Genomic DNA, 20,958 nt, shown 5'->3' on the forward strand with positions numbered 1-20,958 from the left:
AGGTTTCATTGATAAGAGGGATAAGGGGAAGCAGGAAGACCAAGAGGCTATTGAAATGGCCTAAGCGAGAAATGGTTGTGTTCTGAACCAAGATGATGGCAGTGGAAACAAGGGAGTCTATTTTGGAGGAGGACGGGCAGAATTTGTTGGAGTAAAGCAAGCTGGGGAGCGAAGAAAGAAATTAAGAATCTCAGTTATTGAAGCTGACTGTTCTGAGAGTATGTGCTTCTCTTCTAGGCATTTCTCATGGTACTTTTTATTCCTCCTGTCGTCATATATCATCTTTTTAAACAGAGAGGGTTTACTCTAAACATCTTCTATAGTGCAACTATACACCATGCAGCGTTGTAGGTATAATTCCTGCCAATATTTAATCTATAAAGTTATCTCATTTCTCCATTAGTCTATTTTCTCGCCACCTGAGAAGTGTTCTAAGAGGAGAACCATATTTAAGAAAGTATGCATGGGTGTGTGCAAAGTCACTTCAGTCATGTCAGACTCTCTGCGACCCTATGGACCATAGCCTGTCAGGCTCCTCTGTCCATGGGATTCTCCAGCCAAGAATACTGCAGTGGGTTGTCATGCCCTCTTCCGGGGATCTTCCCAACCCACGGATCAAACATGCATTTCCTACATCTCCAGCACTGGCAGCTGGGTTCTTTACCACTAGCACTACTTGGGAAGCTGTAGGAAACTATAATTCAAAACAATTCTAAATTAAGATTTATAGTTACCAAGCAAAGCTGAGGTCTACTTTCTCCAAAGTATTTTCACGTATATCACCTCATTTGATTTTCGGAAAACTAGTCCCTCAGAGAAGCATGGAGCCCTCCATGCTTCTCCATCATCTTCTATGATGAATGACTTGGAGCTGAGGAAGCGGGAGGTGTGAGAAGGTTTAGTAGAGAAGCCAGGGCTCCATCTTTCAGTGACAGCTGACACAGTGCCCAGAGGCCTTGACATTCCACCCAATTCTCTTTCCATTTAACTGCATTGCAATGGTTAACTGCACTGCAACATAAATCTTTTTGTTTCTTTCATTCCCTATATCCAAGCTTCCAGGGCAATCCATATCTTACTTAATTCAACATATCTTAGAACAAGTTTAATAGATTATTGATGAATTTGAAAGCTATTCTTTCTCAATTCATAGAAACAAACAATCATCAAGAAATATCCCAGCTGCAGGAGGGGGAAACCCCTTGACAAAATGAAAAATGAACTTTCCTGCAACCGTATTGGGCTTCCCTGATGGCTCAGTGCTAAAGAATTGGTCTGACAATGAAGATTCAATCCCTGGGTAGGGAAGATCCCCTCAAGAAGGAAATGGCTACCCACTCCAGTATTCCTGCCTGGAAAATCCCATGGGCAGAGGAGCCTGGTGGGCTACAGTCCATGGGGTCACAGTTGGACATGAGTGATCACACACACCATCGGAATTCCTCATTTTCTTCTCTCACTTGCGCCTGGTGGTGGCAGGAGAGGCAGAAAAATGAAATGCATTTATCATAAAGAATATCTTGATGCAGCAACTGCCAAGGAAGAAATCATTGTACGGTTTTAATGGCTAACCCTTTTTTTTTCTAAATAAGGAGTTTGGTACTGTTGACTGAAAGAAAATGCACTGCCTATAAGTTGAGATTTATGTTTTATTTGGTGAATGTTCTGAGGATTTAAGCCCAAGAGACAGGCCCTCAGGCAGCTATTATAGGGAATGTTCTGAAAAAGTAAGGGAGCAACCAGTATATACAGGCATTTTGCAAAAACAAATTGGGTAAACATCAATAGATTTCTGCTAATTAAACAAAAAATAAACATCTCAGGTTAATAAATTTAATAAATACATAAAGCATTTATGTATGGGAAGATGCAAGAGTCTTGGGTCATTGAAATCATTTCTCTGACATGCTCATTAACTGTCTAGGGTCAGTATCCTGTTTTTCTCCGTTCTGAATCCCCTTAAGGTGCATAGTCTTGACTATAGTGGCTGATAGCTTGATGGCTGCAACATTCTCTGTTTACTGATAAGGCAGGTAACATTATTCATCCACAGAACCTGATAAAGAGCTGCCACCTTCTCTTAGATAGCCCTCAAAACTCACCTTTTAATTCCAAAATATCACTGAGAAGTATTGGCAATATGGAAGAATATTTGGTTATTTCATCATAAAATCATATAATTATTGTTACATTTTCCCAGAATTGCATAATACTTGAAATCCATAAAGTGCTTATAAAAAATGTGTCAGACATTTAACACTTGTTCTTTTTCCCCCTTTTAAAAAAAACTAATTCATTTTTTATTGAAGGAAAATTGCTTTACAGAATTTTGCTGTTTTCTGTCAAACCTCAAGATGAATCAGCCATGGGTATACATATATCCCCTCCCTTCTGAAGCTCCCTCCCATCTCCCTTCCCATCCCATCCCATTTTTCCCCTTTTAATTTAAACTTTGTACCTATTATTGGGCACGTATACACTGCTATATTTAAAATGAATAACCAACAAGGATCTACTCCATAGCACATGGACTCTGCTTGGATGGGAGGGGAGTTCAGGGGGAAATGGATACACGTGTATATATATATGGCTGAATTCCTTTGTTGTGCAGGTGAAACTATCACAGCATTGCTTGTTCATCGGCTATACCCCATTACAAAATTAAAGTTTTTTAAAAATTAAGTTATCTAATGTCTTAAGACTTGCAAACAATGTGACCTTTGGGTTATGTTACTATTATATAGACATGTTTTAAAAAATAAAACTCTAGAGGCATCCCCTAAATTTGACATCCATGAACTGATATAATCATCTAATGTCTCTCTTAATATACAGTTTAGAGGGAGATGGTGAGAACTCACAAAGCTGTAAAGAGATCTGTCACTTGGAAATGATCTTCTTTATTGTCAAGTTAACCTGTGCGTACTCACAATGGTATCTTTTCTCTGGACTTGTGATTCTGGGAAAGTTAATTTTAATCTTGCTGTTATCATCTGATATTATTGTTTCTTCTGGGATACACTGTGTGCAGAAAATCAGTTTAGAATGTGCACCTTGTCTCCAAATGCTTTTGCTCATCCTTCTCTGTAAGCTATGGCTTTAATATCCTTTATCTTAACTCAGAGGTGCTGTTTAGCTTTACGTAAAATGAAAACAATTAACCAATAAACTGAAGACCTCTCACTATATTGTACGCAAGCTACAGATATCCTTAAAACAGAACTAACAGATGCACCCTTAGATGCCACCAAGAACTCAAATAGGAGGCAGACATTCCACTTACTCTAAAACTGCATGGACATGATTACAATTAGCTTTAAAAACAAGTCCACACACTTGAAGTCCAAAAAAAAAAAAAAAAAAAAAACGGCAGCATTTTGTGTAGAGCTTTCATTTTATTAACGAGGCACTTGGCAGAGGAAATGGCGGTTTCCTGGTGCTGAAGATTAGGGAAAAGTTTGCAAGGACAGTTACAGTCTCTGTCAGGGTCAGTAAACTAATATATCTGGCAGTTGCCTTGTTTTGTAAATAAAGTTTTATTGGAAGACAGCCATGTCCAAGGAACAGCAGAGTAGTTGTGAAGACTATCTGGCCTGCAAAGTCTAAAGTATCTGTTACAGATCTGTTCTTTTATAGAACTGCTTGTGAACCCCTGTGGATGTAGACACACCAACAAATACACATACAGATACAAAAATACAGTATATGATGATGACATCTCACAATTTTACTTTGGGTTGACTTGCAAGTAATACATCTGAATATGAGATACGATTTTTTCTATAAACAGAATAAATTTCTTAGCAAATTTTCAACCCTTGATGTGAGTTCCATGCTTCTCATCTTCCACGACAATATATGACAAATTATGGCATTGAATTGGTTTCTAATATCCATGTTCCCTAGGCAATCCATCAACTCAAAGAATGAATCAAGACTGTGACTCGCTACTGTGGGATCTAAATGTTTAACTTTTCAGCTGGTGTCATCAACTTGAGATCTGAAGAGTCCAATCAAAAGCTTTTTGCTTCCTATGTGAACATTCTTAAATAACATTCAGTGTAGAAAACTGAAGTTTAACCTTTCACGTTTTTTTGTAGAAGTAAGCCTGCACGCATGTGCATAAGTTGCTTCCGTCGTGTCCGACTCTTGGTGACCCTGTGGACTGTAGCCTGTCAGGCTCCTCTGTCCATGGGATTCTCCAGGTAAGAATACTGAAGAGGGTTGCCAAGCCCTTCTCCAAGGGATCTTCCAGACCCAGGGATCAACCCACATCTCTTGCGTGTCCTGCATTGGCAGGCAGTTTCTTTACCACTAGTGCCACCTGGAAAGCCCAGAAGTAAGCCTATCATTGAATAAATAATTGCAAACACCTACCATGCCAGGCACTGTACCAGATATCAGGGTTGCAGCAGAGGAGATGTGCATAGGCCCTGTCATGGGAGCTTAGTACTTAGTTCTAACATAAGGTGGGACTTTCATTTAAAGTTGGGACTGGTTAGTGCACAAAGACAACACCAATACAATCCATAACTTCTGAGACTTCCCGAGCAATGGGAGACAGCTCTACTCCTGCTTTAAAGTGCCTGGTTCCATGAAACATCAAGAAGGAACCACATGTGACGCTAGTAGCCAAAATTTACAGTCAAGTTACAACTGAGTTACATTGCTAAAGGAGAAGGCCTGCAGAATGGTTTACAATGTATTTATTAAAGAAAAAAAACACAGTCTGAAATATATTTAAATAAGGAAGAAACTACATGTATGACTAGGTTACTGTTTAGCAATGTAAGAGTGAAGAGTTTTAATTATGTACAAAGAATGAAGTAAACAGAAACAGAGAAACCATTTAATTTGCTGTACATGTTTGTCAACTGACACTGAGAACAAGCCACTTACTAACATCAACTTCTAATCAGTGTCTCATTGCAATTTTGTTCCATTTTTCAATAGCACTTTTGCAGTGACTATAGTCTCCCTTCTTTAAGGTACTTAACTACCATCTACTGGAAAATATTCCTCATAAATGGATAAATTGCACTGTGGGCAGCCTGGACAACCATGCATGCCAGCTTCCTGATATGAACAGTGATGAAACTGAGCCAAATAAGAGATTAATCAAGATAAGGAATTCAGAAAAGAACAGCCAGCATTTCAGAGACTGATGGTATAGCAAATGTAGTAAGTATGGAAATACTACACAGACACTATATTGATAGAAATTAGCTATTAAAATAATTACAATATTAAAAAAGTAAACAGAAGTCAGGATATAAAGAAAGGATAGCATGAATTATCTCTTATAGAGGAAAGTAAATAAATACTCTTAAACCTTTAAAACCTTTTTAAAAAATCTCCCATCTATGGTAGCCCCTAAAGATGTGTAGAGTGATGTTTCAGCTTTAGTCAAGACAATGTCTGAGCCAATCTTTGTTCTTTATTTTAGCAAACTGATGCTCTGATTTCTGTGAACCCATCCATGAGAGGTGGATCCATACAGGTCTGCTGACAAAATTAGGTGTCTGAGAATGCAGGAGGGGCCATGGTATGCACCATGATGACAAACACACCCCACACATTCGCCTGGAAGACAGCTAGCTGGTTTTTCCTGGCTATGCTCCAGTCCAGCCACAGGCCTTTCCATTTGAAACTTCTGCATCACTATTAGCTCATTCTGTTCTTCCTTACAGCTTGTCCTGATGAGACGAGTTCAAAACATCTGCTTGTGATGTGGAGTTTATGAATAGATTCGCGTAGCAGGAATTTTGACTTCTGGTTATATTTTTGGATCTCCCTCACAATTTATCCCCAACTTCTCTAATCCTTTCAATATTTCTGGTAAATGGAAATTGCTAATGTGCCAGAGACTGGCTACTTGCTCACTAAACCTCTTTTACTTTCTTCCCACTCAAACAGTTTGACTACATTTCCCAGCCTCCCTTGCAATAGAGTATGGCCACATGACCGAGTTCCGGCCAATAGGATGAGGAGGAAGTTATGTAGCCCATAAAGTCTCTAGGCTATCTCACAGAGAGCCCTGAAGAGGACTGCAAGAGCCTGGCCCAGGAGCCTGCAAATTTTTTCTTAAGGGGCCAGACAGTAAATATTTTAGGCTTGTGTCATACAGACCCTGTCACAACTCCTCAGTGCTACCGTTATAGGCCAAAAGCAGCCATGAATAACATACAAAGAAACGGTCATGGCTATAGGCCAATAAAATTATATTTACAAAAATGGAGGCTGGCTCACAGTTCATAGTTTTTGATCCTTGCTCCAGAGGATGGCAGAGCCACAAGATGGAAGGAATCTGGGTTCCTGAATGGCTGCCTGGTGAGCACTCCCTCCCACCCATGAAAGCACTTACTCTAATTCAGCAATATAGAAACCTTAGGAGACACTATACTGAGTTTTCGGGCAGGGGGAAACCAAGTCTAAACATTCATTGCTCTCACTAGTTGCTATTTCATGTGAAACACTTTGAGGCCTCAGTGATGCTGGTTTCTCCAATTCTCTACTCACCCGTCACAGTTTAAAAAAATACGAAGTCATTAAGGCTGCATCGGTTTTTAAATCTACCATTTATGATTGCATCAGGGATAATGAATTTAAAATTCACAGTCTTTTAAGATGCTGTTCTTATGAAAAGAAATGTAACTGGTCACATATGTGGGTATTTTTCTAAATAAGATGTGCAGTATTGCTCCATGCTTATTGGCTGCAATGGGCTGGCACTGCCTGCCCCAGCTTTTCAAGTGCAGTTCCATTGCTGAAATTGCTTACTGTTGCCAAGGATCAACAGGGTTGCTTGGCTGCAGATTCAGATCCATGGCTAATGAAAGATTCCACTCTTGATGCAATCTCTGCAAACTCTGGCACGGAAACTCAGATGTTAAGGATGCTTGAAATTGCTGGTCTATTCAAGTTTCAGTGGTTTGGAATCTCATCCTTTGTATTAATCCGCCTGGTGATTTTTTGGTGTTCTTGTCACCTTTATTTATAAATAAAGAGTTAAGAGCTGAAACAGTGCTTGGAGCATAGCAGGCATAGAATACATAAACATTTGCTGAATGAAGTTCTTTTAAACTTAGTGCATAACAATATATTATTAAATTAGGCCTACATTCAGAGTTATTAAACTTTTCGCGCCCAGTCTCCTATAACAACAACAACAAAACCAGTAAGAGAAACTGGCACATGTTGGGGGGTAATTTTTAGTGGCTGACAGAGAGGGTCAGGTTGAATCAGGGAGCTTCACACCTGTCCTCATAGGATGTAATCTGGATTGCTTGAATAGTCAGTCGACGATGTAAGAAACTTTTCTGATTATTTGTCAAAAATAACTCATGGCAATTACAAAAAATTAAGCTGGTTTAAAAATGAGACTAAAACATACTGATAAAGGTCGAAGTGTGTTTGAAAATGAGACTAAAAATGTGTTTAAAATGTGGTTTAAAATGGACTAAAACATAAACTTCTAAATGTGACTTATAGGAATCACATTACCGAGAATAAAGTGGCCTTCTTTGACAAATGATTTTGAAAACTCTCCCTTTTTCAGTAGTGAATTTTTGGGTGGTAAAAACATCTTCCTGATGTAAGTTTTATGAAGCCCTTACCTTCCTAACATATTACTCTTGCACTACAATCACCTGCAGCTTTATGCTGCTCCATTTGGGGAACGAGGTAAGCCAATGGACTAAGTGGAGTATTTTTAAAGGGGACTTAGACTTTACGGTGTTCATTTCTTTCTCTATCAGTTTTTTATTTTTTTGATAAAGCTACAAAAATAATCACCTCTTATGAAGTTACTCTCAAGTTTAACCATTACAGTAATTGTGTGGCAATATTAAGCCTTGATAAGGTAATAGCAAAATGAAGTGAAGTGAGCCATTTTCTATTTTAAATGTCAGGCAAAAGGGAACGTCCTGTGTGTTCAACGCTGGCTACGTTTTTTTCTTGAAGAATGTTCAGCACATAATGGCATATCATGAAAGAATGATTGATATTAATATTTGAATCATTTCAATTTATGGGTATCATCTAAAAATTCTACTGTAACGAAGGAATCAAGGAAGTCAGCTGAAAATGGCTGATACAATATTTTGAAAAATTTTATGCATGAGACCGAGTTCTGCCTTTTCAGATAAGGAATAAGAGAAATCTCAAACAAAATTGTTTAAAGCTACATATCCAGTTATAAAATCTGACTGTTTAAGAGCAGCATCCTAAAAATGGAGAGAGAGAGATTACTAATCTTAAACTATACTTTCACTCAGAGAAATACATCACCATTGGTCACCATTCAAAAATTATGTAATGCCTTCAAAGGCTCCCTAAGGAAAGTCTAATCACCTTGAAGTTTGGAGAGAATAAATAACTGGATCAAAACACTTAAATAATAAAGAGAAACCACGAGTTAAATCTAGGCTCCTTTGGCTTTGCAGTCCAAGCTCATTTTGCCACATCAGACTGCTGAATTCATGCTTGACACAGCAGACACTGAAGTAATCTTCCCACCCAATTCATTTTATCACCACCTGATAAAGTGTTTTCTTTCTTAAAGTCACATATCAGCAGGCAACATAACTACTTTAAAAAGCAGCTGGGAAATTCAGCAAAGCACAGTGTGTATAGATAGGTGGAGGGTGGCTTCACTGCCCACCAGTGAATCGGCTTCTGAAGAGCACATTCACATGTCCCAGGTGATCCAGCTTGAAGCCAATGTACCCTTATTTGTCTTGGGGTAAGTTATCAATGGGCCTCCTGTGGCAGGCAGAATAATGGACTCCCCAAAATGTTCACATCCCAACCCCTGAAAGCTGTGAATATATTACCTTACGTGGTAAAAGAGGCTTTGCATATGTGATGAAGTTAAGCATTTTGAGATGGTGACATTATTCTGGATTATCTGGGTGGGTCCAATATAATCACGTGAGTCCTTGTAAGGGACACAGGAATGGCAGAGTCAGATCTGAAGATGCTACACTGCTGGATTTAAAGATGGAGGAAGGGGCCACGAGCCAAGGAATGCAGGTAACCTCCAGAAGCTAGAAAGGACAAGGAAACAGATTCTCCCCTAGAGTCTCCGGAAACCACACAGCTCTGCTGACTCTTGATTTCGACCCCGTGAGACTTCTGACCTTCACTGAAGTGAAAGTGTTAGTTGCTCAGCCATGTCTGGCTCTTTGTGACCACATGGACTGTAACCTGCCAGGCTCCTCTGTCCATAGAATTCTCCAGGCAAGAATACTGGAGTAGGTTGCCATTCCCTTCTCCAGGGGATCTTCCCGATCTAGGGATCAAATGCAGGTCTCCTGCACTGCAGAAAGATTCTTTACTGTCTGATCCACCAGGGAAGTCTCTGACCTCTTAGTACTGTAAGGTAATAAATCTGCGTTGTTTTTAGCTACTAAGTACATGCTAATTTGTTACAGCCATCATAGGGATACTCTTTCAATTTCAAAAGTGTTTTTGTGTTTAGTAAATAAGGGGATAGAGTTCATAACTGGTCAAGCTTTGACCTTGAAAAGCTATGACACCATCAACTTGAAAACTTCTCATGTGAATCTCTTCCTAGGTTTGGTTTTAGGGAATCTCTGAGGTCCAGCGGAGCTCATCTCCTATAATTTCCAAGGATTGCTATGGATTTAGTGTTCTGGATTCCAGAGCGTTGGTGTAATAAAGAGAAACATGACCACTTCTCAAAAGTCTCGTAAAATTAGAGTCTGAAAGAGCTCTATACCATGTAGACAGCCTAATTCAGAATTAAGTCCTTTGCTTCCTTGAGATGTGGGGCTTTATTGCCCGGTCAGCACAAGAGGCAGAGAAGCTGTTGGCGGGAGGGGAAGGGAATGGATTTTTTCCAAGGATGGGAAGCAAGAAAAAAGCAAATAATCAATGTAGGGCAGGGGAGCTTCATTTAATTATTTAGTTCTGCCTGGGTAAGCAACATCTGTGAGCAAAAAGCCCTCCTCTCTCAACTGGTAGATATTTATAACCAGACAAGAGGATGTTCAAAGACATCACGATGAGCTGAAAGAAGAAACTCTAACTGCACACTGTAGTAAAACTAAATGAGATCCCAGAGGTCACGGGTTAATCGTCAGAACTGAAGAGTGAGTCCCCTCCACAGCAAGCATCTCACATTCTTTTTTTTTTTTTAACTGGAGGCTAATTACTTTACAATATTGTGGTGGTTTTTGCCATACAATGACATGAATCAGCCATGGGTGTACATGTGTTCCCCATCCTGAACCCCCCTACCACCCATCTCACATTCTCCTCCCACTTCTTCCAGTGAGGGTAATTCCCAAGACAGTTTATTCCACTTTCAGATGACTAACTGTTAACAAGGTCTCTTCCTGTTTCACTACAATCTTACAACCTTCACCCTCCGGTCCTGGTGCCACTTGCTTGCAGCCACATACAGTAATTCTGAACAAGTGACTCTCAATTCTGGTCACACACCAGGATCAACTGTTGTTCAGTCACTCAGTCATGTCTAACTCTTTGTGACCCTATGGACTGCAGCCCGCCAGGCTTTCCTGTCCTTCACTATCTCCCAGAGTTTGCTCAAACTCATGTCCATGGAGTTGGTGATGTCATCCAACCATCTCAACTGGGGCGGGGGGGTCTTAAAAAATCTAATGCCCAGGCTGCACTGCCAACTGCCAAAATACAGAATCAGTGAGTGGGATCCAAGCGTCGGTATTTAAAAAACTCTCCAGGTGATTCCAATGTGTAATCAAGGTTGAGGGGTACTACTTTAAGCTCTCTTCAACACTACACTCAGAGAAGGCAATGGCGCCCCGCTCTGGCACTCTTGCCTGGTAAATCCCATGGACGAAGGAACCTGGTGGGCCGCAGTCCATGGGGTCGCTAAGAGTCAGACATGACTGAGCAACTTCCCTTTCCCTTTTCACTTTCATGCATTGGAGAAGGAAATGGCAACCCACTCCAGTGTTCTTGTCTGGAGAAGCCCAAGGATCGGGGAGCCTGGTGGGCTGCCGTCTACAGGGTCGCACAGAGTCGGACATGACTGAAGCGACTTAGCGGCGGCAGCAGCAGCAACACTACACTCTAAATAAAGACACCCTGAGCTGAAATGAATCTTCTCTTCCTTAGACTGTGACTTTCAATCATCTCCTTAGGGCAGACACTGTGAGGCAGCTGGCAGTCATCACTAAACACTGGAGAGGGGTGGTATCCAAAACCACCTGGGAAGACTTGGTGGCCCAGAGGCCACGGTGGGCTTGAATTGGTTCCTTTCGTGGTTTTAAAAGTGTGTGTGTGTGTGTGTGTGTGTGTGTGTGTGTGTGTGTTAAGATGCTTCAGTTGTGTCTGACTCTTTGAGACCCTATGGACTGTAACCCAACAGGCTCCTCTGTCCATGGGATTCTCCAGGCAAGAGTACTGGAGTGGGCTGCTATGCCCTCCTCCAGGGGATCTTCCCAACCCAGGGATCGAACCCACCTCTCTTAAGTCTTCCACACTGGCAGGTGGGTTCTTTACCACTAGCACCACGTGGGAAGCCCCTTAAAAGTATAACAGATAGATAAATTGGAATTCATCAATATTAAAAACTTTTGTGCTTCCAAGGACACTAACAAGAAAATGAAAAGACAACTACAGAGTGGGAGAACCATAAGCCCAGTAATTGTACCCCTGGGTGTTTATTTCAGAGAAATGAAAACTTTGTTCACACAAGAAGTTGTACATGAGTGTTCAGAGCAGCTTTATATGTAATAGCCTCAAACAGAAAAAACCCAGAGTCCTTCACTGAGTCGGTGGTTAAATAAATTTTGGTATAACCGTGCCATGGAATAGTACTTAGCAATAAAATAGAATGAGCTACTGATATAGATATCTGGATGAATCTTCAGATGATTATGCTGAAAAATTATGCTGTGAAAAGAGTCGATCCCCAAAGGTTACATACTCTATTATTCCATTTACATGCCATTCTCGAAGTGACAAATTTAGAGAAATGGAGAATAAATTAGTGGTTTCAAGGTGTAAATGAGATGAGTGAGCACTATGTAGGTATGGTTATAAAAAGGCAATACGGACACTTGGTGGGGATGGAAATGTTCTGTTTCTTAACTGGGTCAGTGTTAATAATATCCTCATACTATATCACAGTTTTGCAAGATGTTACCCATGAACGAAACTAGATAAAGGGTAAATGGGAACTCTCATATTATTTCTTAAAACTTGTAGATTCAAAATTGTGAATCTATAACTTTGTCTTAAAAGTTTGATTTTTAAAAATCAAAGGAGTGAATTTTAAGAGAAAACACCTATTGTGTCGAATCAATTTTGCCTTAAGGGAATTTATCTGTTAAACTGTAACCAAATACCTGTGTATAGTGCAAAGCATTAAGAATTAAAAAACTTCTATGACTCCTCCAAATTGGTGAAACCAGGAATATCATTTCAGATAATACAGGTTCCCTTCTGATGGCATGACGAGAGGTACTACATGACTTCCTCTTCCCCTGAGTTACTTCTTCTAAGCTAGCAGTAACATAAATGCCAAGTGGAGAAGATGGACGCTGAAGAATTAGAGTTTACCTGGCTCATCAGCCTTCTCACTTCCTGATGTTTGTTTATGTAGAGAGCCCCAGGTCTAAGCAAATGAGGTGGGGTGTGAGGAGTGACAGGCTCAAACAGGCACAAACACTGTTCAGGTACCCTTTTAGGTATTTGTTCTCACATTCAGAGAACATCAGCCTCACTGGCAGCAGACTCCCCCAGAAGACTGCCAGATGCTGATTCTGCGGCCCCGGGGCTGTGGACCAGGAATCTGCATTTCTAGCAGTTTCCCCTGGTGAAAGCAGACTTTCTGAGTGCTGTCATGAGGGACGCTGACAGCTGAGCCGGATCTGGACTGCCCAAGAGCTGACCGTAGGCCTGCTTCGGTTATCTTCCTTTAAGGACGATGAAAGCGATTCTTCTGGTTCAAGAGTTGATAAAGAGGCTTATAGGAAGGAGTGCTGAGATTGGAACTCATGCTGAGGAATGGAGTAGATGTGGGTGCTTAGTTGTAGAGGAGAGAAGAAAAACGGCAGCCACTGCGCTGTGCTGGTGAGACCCGGGCTTGGGGGTTGCTTGGGGGTGATTCAGAGGGAAAGGGGTCCTCCCAGCACTGTGGTGGGGAGCAGGAGGAACATGCTGTGATTTTGCTTTTCACTCTTATGTGGACCAGGGTGCACTCAGGACTTAGAGATTGCACCATGCAGAGAAAATGAATTACCAACACTGTATCAATGCTATCCAACAATACACAGTTTCTTGAAGCTGCCATTGTTGCCTCAAGGCTGGGCAGAAGGTTCCATGCAAAGCAGCGACTCAGCATTTTCTCTCTATCTGCTGCCATGGACGCTTTCTCCACCTCTCCTCTTCCAGATCTGCTTCTGGTCCTCCCAGCTACCAACCTTGTTGCTGACCTCCTTTCCACCTGTGTCTGCTCTTCCTTGTCTGTTTCTTAGCTATGATTTGGCTTCAGTTCAGTTCAGTTCAGTCGCTCAGTCATGTCCGACTCTTTGCGACCCCATGAATCGCAGCACGCCAGGCCTCCCTGTCCATCACCAACTCCCGGACTCCACTCAAACTCATGTCCATCGAGTTGGTGATACCATCCAGCCATCTCATCCTCGGTCGTCCCCTTCTCCTCCTGCCCCCAGTCCCTCTCAGCATCAGAGTCTTTTCCAATGAGCCAACTCGTCGCATGAGGTGGCCAAAGTATTGGCTTAGCATGGTAATATTTCTGATGATTTGCTTCTGCTGTTTTGCCTCCGGACCTCTCAAGTATATACTCGCTCCAGTTCAGCACTTCTCCGGGAACCTCTCAACCCAGTGTGACCTAATTGAAGATGCCCTGCCAACTAAGATGCCCCCTCCACTGGCCAAACCCGTGAGAAGATGATATTAGCTACAGCGCCACTGATGAGGCACTCGGGTAGAAGCGGCCCAGCAATGCCTCTTTCCTTCTGCCTCTTCTTTGCTTTTGCCTGCCCTAGTTTGGTTGTAAGTGCTGGATGTCCCGTGCCTGCTAAGTCACTTCAGTCGTGTCCTACTCTTAGTGACCTGATGGACTATAGCCCACCGGGCTCCTCTGTCCATGGCATTCTTCAGGTAAGAATACTGGAATAGGTTGCCATTTTCTTCCCCAGGGGATCTTCCCAACCCAGGGATCAAACCCAAGTTTCTTACGTCTCTTGCATTGGCAGGCAGGTTCTTTAAAACTAGTGCCACCTGGGAAGCCCTTGGATATCCCATACTTGTCCTTTTTCACACTTGTCATAATCCCCACTGACTAGTTATCGGACTAGTTAAGGAATGGCAAGTGGGTCTCTTCTCATATACCAATTCTAGTCAGTTGTTAATGAATCAGTTAGTATAGCATTTAAAAGACAGACAGCATCTGATAGCCTAGCTCGGGAGACCATAACCAGTCAGTCATGCTTGTCTTGGTTGAGGATATGGGTAGAGTCTAACACTTGAAGAGACTGCTATCTTTGGACTAAACGATTTCTTCTTTCCTTTAGGGCTGATATATTAACTGCAACTGCTTCATAGTATCTCTTTGCATTCCGTTACTGAAACCCTGGTCTTTTAATAAAGAAACTATTTTGAATGCATTAGCATTTTCCATTCATATTTACTATGAAAGTATATGCAAAATAGAAACTGCAGGAACTGTGTCTTTTCTCCAAAGAGAATACATTCCTCAGGTGCCTTTGGCAGAATCCATTTGGCAGTTATAGTTTGGGAACTGGATGTCTTCCAAGCTTTAGGTTGGAAAAGGAGTAAGCTTCTGGGGTGAACGATGTCAGAAAAACTGTCCCCCATTATTTGCAAGCCCTTCCCTCTATGGCTGTTTCTTATCTTTCATTATCAAATGTCATAGTTACTAGTCTCTCATAACAAAATGTTGCCTCTGTCTTATGTGAGTGAAAGTTGCTCAGTTGTATCCAACCCTTTACAACCCCGTAGACTAGCCCAATAGGTTCCTCTGTCCGTGGAATTCTCTAGGCAAGAATATTGGAGTGGGTTGCCATTTCCTTCTCCAGGGGATCTTCCCAACCCAGGGATGGAACTCAGGTCTCCTGCATTGCAGGCAGCTTCTTTTCCATCTGAGACACTTGGAATGTAAACACCCAGGTCATGGGGGTCAGCACACAGAAGTGCAGTCCCTCTTGATGCAAAACTGCAGAATCAGGGCAATTCCACTGCAGAGCATTCCTACCTGCACGTGTTCTTTCCTACAGAGTATCATCTTCAGACAGGAGCACTGACTCAACTTACCTTGTAATGGAAGAGAAACAACCCGCAGAACAAGGTGTACAGATCTGCGGTGAGCAGGGAGAGGTTGACCGACGTGGCGCTGGTTTTCTTTATGACCACGGGCATGAAGCTGTAGAGACCAAACATGCAGGCGCTAAAGCCGACGTAGAGCAGTCCTGGAGGGAGAGGAAACACAAGTGACATCGTAGCCTCCTCCGGGGCCTCGGTGGAGCCACAGTGGGTGAAGGGAGGGGAACAGCACCCCCCCCCCCCACCATTTCACTCTCACACGGGAGTTTGTCTTTCACTCTGTCAACCGATGTTTTTTACTGGGTAATACATAGCTAAAACGTAAACTAAGAAGTGAAAGCCTGCACGTGGAACAAGATCTGTATGCTTCTCACACACATCTGATGTTTCGCCTCTGCTGTGAAGGAGAGCGGCTACAATCAGAAATAGGGTCAAGGCTTCTAAATTCTATTTCTGGTTGTGCTGTAATTACTTTCTTGTACCCATGTCTTTTAAAACTTTTTCACTTCTTTTTTATTTGCAACATAGGAACAAAACTACTTGGCACCATGCATTGCTCACGACAATGAATAACTGCATAATCCTTAAAATGAAAGCGCTTACATGTCAAAGAGATGTGGGCTAAGTCACAGTACTGAGCTAAAGTCCTAACTGTGTGATCTTGGATAGATCACTTCACAAGAGCTGTCAGTTTCTTCCAGATTTCTGAATCCTGCTTAGCACTACTCCTGAAACCAGAGTCCTATTCCTCCATCACTTTTCCTAGCTTATGTGGGCTCTCACACGTAGGCTCTGCTCTCTTATAAATAGGCAAATGCTTTGCAGGCCATCAAATAATTAAGTTTTGCAAAACAGAAAGATTTTTAAAAATGCCCTTTTGCTACATGATTAGTCCCTCAAACTCTGAAATTCTCTCACTCTAATTATAACTCAACACACAATTGTTAATACTAACCCCATAAGTACATAATTTTGTTCAGTCAAAAACAGAAGATTATGGCTAAATCTAGGGTTTGGTTCATCATTTCCTCGATGCTGATACAACACAAATGCAGAAAAATTATGCACATTTCTCTACCTTAAAAGAATAAGGCATAAAATAAGCACAAGTATTACAACTCAGTGGATCTTTGGGCATTTTTATATAATATTAAATAAAAGATCCAACCTATCCAAGGGAACCTTGATGACATGTCTGGCTTAGGCTGTAGGCAGATCACTTTCTTTGAATCCTGTGAATTTTGGAAGATTTGGCAAATACTGGATACCCAGTCCCTTTGACCATGAAGAACAAGGGATCCCTCCAAAGAGAAGTTTGGTTTTCCCAAATGGAAAGTATTTAAGGTCACGAATTATTATTCTACATGTTTCTGATATTAAGTTTAAGGATAGCCATGTCACATCCATATAAAAATATTAAGTAAGCAAACTCAGTACAACAGCCCCCTCTAGTGTGGTGGAAATACCCTAAGAGGAAACTAGAATAATCACTTTTCTATTAAAAATTGTTCAGTAAATTATACAAGTCCTCTTGTGGAAATTCTGTCACAGTCATGTCAGATGGCTTTTGACTCTCTGTCTGAAGCTTTAATTCCCTAAAATTGGTCAGTTTTCCTGTACTTGGGTTTCATGCTATTTATAATTCATTTTCCTTTTAAACAAGTTACTAAAAGGGCAGTATTAAATAACCTATGATTAATACATGAAAAGACATAAAAATTAATTCAGTGTTCCTGTAAGGAATCTGAGATGAAAAGACTAGACTGGGGATAAGTTATACCCTTAAATTAATCTACTAGAAGTAATCAAACTTGATTAAAATATAGTCCAGGAACCAGCACCCTGCCCCCCCCCCCCTTTTTAAATTTAGATTCTACATGACTGGGTTAGGAAGTTCAACAGTCCTACCCTCCCATCACCTGACCTAGTGTTGATATACTGTGAACTCTCACACGTGAGATCTGATGTTGTATATTCAATTATTCAACCATGTATTCACTGCGTACCTACTCTGTTCTAGGAACTCTGCTATGGGCTAGCATGCAATGGGAAAAAGGACAGACAAGAAACTTAGAACTGATATTAGTGCTATGAAGCAAGAAAAGGGTTGCTTATGGGGAATTACAGGGGTACTGCTTTTGGAAAGGTGGAAGCAGCATTGACTTTAAATGCTGAAGGACTAGAAGGAGATGGCCAGGGGGAAAATAATTTAGGCAGGGAAGACTACAAAGGAAAAGACCCTAATGGTTTATAGGAGCTGCAAGAGGCCAGAATATCTGAGCAGGATGAGCAGACTGAGGCAGTGATAAGAGAGGAGACTGGAAAATCAGGCAGGGGGTGGATTATGTGGGGCCTTGTAGGTCTTGGAAGGAAGTCGACATCTTATTCTAGTTGTAATGGGAAGCCACTGAGGAATTTGTAGCAGAAGGCTAGCTTGTAGCCTGACCTACTTTTCTAAAAGATGGCTTTAGATATGCATGGAGAAGGGACTGAAGGAGAGAAGCTCAGAGGAAACCAGTGAGGAGTACAGGCTCTCAGTCCAGGCAAGAGATGCTGGTGGCTTTTGCTCGGAGTGGCAGTGGAGATGAAGGGCAGTGGCCGGTTTATGAAGGTTCAACATGCCCTGCTGGTAGACCGGATGTGTTGTGGTTGCTGTTTAGTTGCTAAGTTGTGTCTGACTGTTTTGTGACCCCATAGCCTGCCAGGCTCCTCTATCCATGGGATTTCCCAGCAAGAATACTGGCATGGGTTGCCGTTTCCTCCTCTAAGGGATCTTCCTGACTCAGATTGAACCTAAGTCTTCTGCATTGCATTGTATAGTCTTGCAGGCAGACTCTTCACTGCTGAGCCACCGGGGTAGCCTAAAATCTTTCTACTCGATTTTACAACCATTCAGAGTAGTTGTTCAGAACCATTTGTGTTCTTCCAAGACTTTCCTGGTGGTCCAAACTGGATATATGTAGTGAGAAAAAGGACAGCATCAGAGATACCCATGGGTTCATGTGGTGGTGCTGGTTTGGTTGCTAAGTCATGCCCGACTCCTGCGACCCCATGGACTGTAGCCTGACAGGCTCCTCTGTCCATGGGATTCTCCAGGCAAGAATAACTGGAGTGGGTTGCCATTTCCTTCTCCAGGGGATCTTCTTGACCTGGGAATCGAATCTGGGTCTCCTGCATTGTAGGCGGATTCTTTACGAAGTGACTACAGGGGGTTCATGTGGATTCTGGCTAGTTAGAAACTGACACTGAATTTTGACACCATTTACTGAGTTGCAGAGAACTGAGCAGGAGGACCAGGTTTTCAGGGGAAATACAAAGCTCCATTTTGAACATGTTAAGTTTGAGATGCTTGTGCATCATCCAAAAAGATTTGTCCAGAAGGGAGTGGATTTATAATTGGTAGCTCAGAGAGAAGAGTGTGACTTTACAAGCAAACTGATGAGCCAAGGAGTGGAGGAAAACAGACAAACAGCGGAGTTCATTCTACTCACCAGGATACCTTGAGATTCTCCAAGCTTAAATACTTTAACCTCCTAAACTTATTCTTTTAAAATGCAGAAATTAAATTTAGGGGGATGGGGGTAAAATACAAACACCATCACATTTAGTCACTTTGCTGAGTCAACCAGCGTTTCTGTGCGTGGCTATCCAGTCAGCCAAATGAGCACAAGATTGACAGTGGGCATGTTGCGTTGCTGCAATTTGCTGATTTTTTCTTCTCAGATAAAAAATTAACTAGTTAATGGACATTAGCGATGCATCCGAAGGCCCAACTTGCTGTCCTTATGGGATTTTTCAAGCACTTGATCAACATGATCAAACAAACTGAAATACTTTTGACTGATAAACACAGGATGGGTACAATAACTACATTTCTCAGACAAAGTATATGCATGAGCGTTTCTTTTTGGAAATGTTTTCTCTCTCACTAAAGACAGGATTTGGTAATTCTTGTCCTCATATGCTAAAGAGATTTAAGCTAGAGAAACTGGGAAGAATAGCATCAGCTAAGACTGACTAAGTACTTGCTATGTGTCACGTTCTTTATGTACATTAATCTCCACAACAGTATAACACCATTGCTGTTGTTATCCTCTTTACCCACGTGAGGAAATAGGCTCATTGAGTGTATCAGTTAATAAACACAGTCCACAGCAGGTTCAACAGAGGAAATACAACATGGAGTACAACTTATAAAGGAGTTTGAATGGGCGCTGGGGAAAGATGGATGGTAAGACAACCCAGACATTAGCAATGGCAGTTAATTATTCACATCCCTGGGGCCAGAGAGGTCCAGGGAGGAGGCCATGTTATCAGAGGTCAGAAGTCAGAGAGGTCCAGCAAAGCTGTAATCAGAGGACACTCGGCCACTTCTAGAGATTTGACCTGAAACAGGGAGACACATCCTGGTCACTTGCTTCCTCCCACCCTCCAGTCTCCTTCTACTGCCTCCCAGGGGCCAATCTGCTGCTGCTGCTGCTGCTGCTAAGTCGCTTCAGTCGTGTCCGACTCTGTGTGATCCCATAGCCAGCAGCCCACCAGGCTCCCCCGTCCCTGGGATTCTCCAGGCAAGAACACTGGAGTGGGTTGCCATTTCCTTCTCCAATGCAGCAAAGTGAAAAGTGAAAGAGAAGACACTCAGTCGTGTCCGACTCTTAGTGACCCCATGGACTGCAGCCCACCAGGCTCCTCTGTCTATGGGATTTTTCAGGCAAGAGTGCTGGAGTGGGGTGACATTGCCTTCTCCAAGTGGCCAATCTAGCTGAAGTCAATTAACATGCCAGCCTGGGAGGCATTGTTTGCATGGGTCAGTCTCTGCAGTGCAGAGCAGAGTAAGGGTAAGAAACAAACCTGTGAGTAGACAGGCAAAAGACAAGCTTATAGAGGTTGAGTAGCTCACCTTCAGGTCACTCAGGCTGCCTGACTTTAAATTCTGAGTGCATACTACTAACCTATATTGTTTAATTATTATGAAGAGAAATAGGCCTTGGATGAAGCGTTCTATTTGACTGTAATGAGCATCTCATTTTATATGGGATATATACAGAATGCGTTGTTATGCATGATATATCATGTGACATAGGATATACATGTTTATTTGTAATGGATATTGTATATACATGTATATAGTATATGTCTGTGTTTGCTGCATATATTTTATCTCATCATTTTCTTTGGGATCCCACTGGTATTCTGTCACTTTCCTTTGACTAGACTAGATTTTTTAAAATATCATTTTTAATTCTTAAAAATAAAGGCGAGGTAAGATGATATCAGGACATATGTACTAAGGTACCAGGCTGGAGGGGCTGGCTCAGAGGGTGAAATTAGTCCCACCACAGGCGGTCATGAGCCCAGCGAAGCAACCTTAGTTCCCCAGCCTCCAGTTCAGCATCAGCAAAAAGAAAGGCTGTACTATTCTTAACGATATTTAAGGTTTTTTCTGCTTTGTGGTCCCATTACTGCATCTTCAGGGAAAGGTCAAATCTCTTGTTCTGGCCTCCAGGACAAAATCAAAACCAAAGCAAACTTCGCCCATGGCAAGAAAAGTGAAGCCCTAGGGGCTTTCCTCGTAGCTCAGTCGGTAAAGAATCTGCCTGCAATGCAGGAATCTGCCTGCAGTGCAGGAGACCTAGGTTC

The 20,958-nt window shown here is 41.9% G+C and overlaps 1 protein-coding gene across 1 annotated transcript in view; it reads right to left on the reverse strand.

The window, feature by feature from the left end:
• Positions 1-20,958, reverse strand: part of SLC35F1 (solute carrier family 35 member F1) — a 407,298-nt gene that overhangs the window by 21,505 nt on the left and 364,835 nt on the right. Inside the window, exon 7 of the mRNA XM_018053020.1 lies at positions 15,310-15,464. Within this exon, the coding sequence (XP_017908509.1) occupies positions 15,310-15,464 (155 nt within the window). The remainder of the gene's footprint in view (positions 1-15,309; positions 15,465-20,958) is intronic.

This window comes from Capra hircus, chromosome 9, assembly GCF_001704415.2.
Source record: "Capra hircus breed San Clemente chromosome 9, ASM170441v1, whole genome shotgun sequence".
In the NCBI taxonomy this organism is placed as follows: domain Eukaryota; kingdom Metazoa; phylum Chordata; class Mammalia; order Artiodactyla; family Bovidae; genus Capra; species Capra hircus.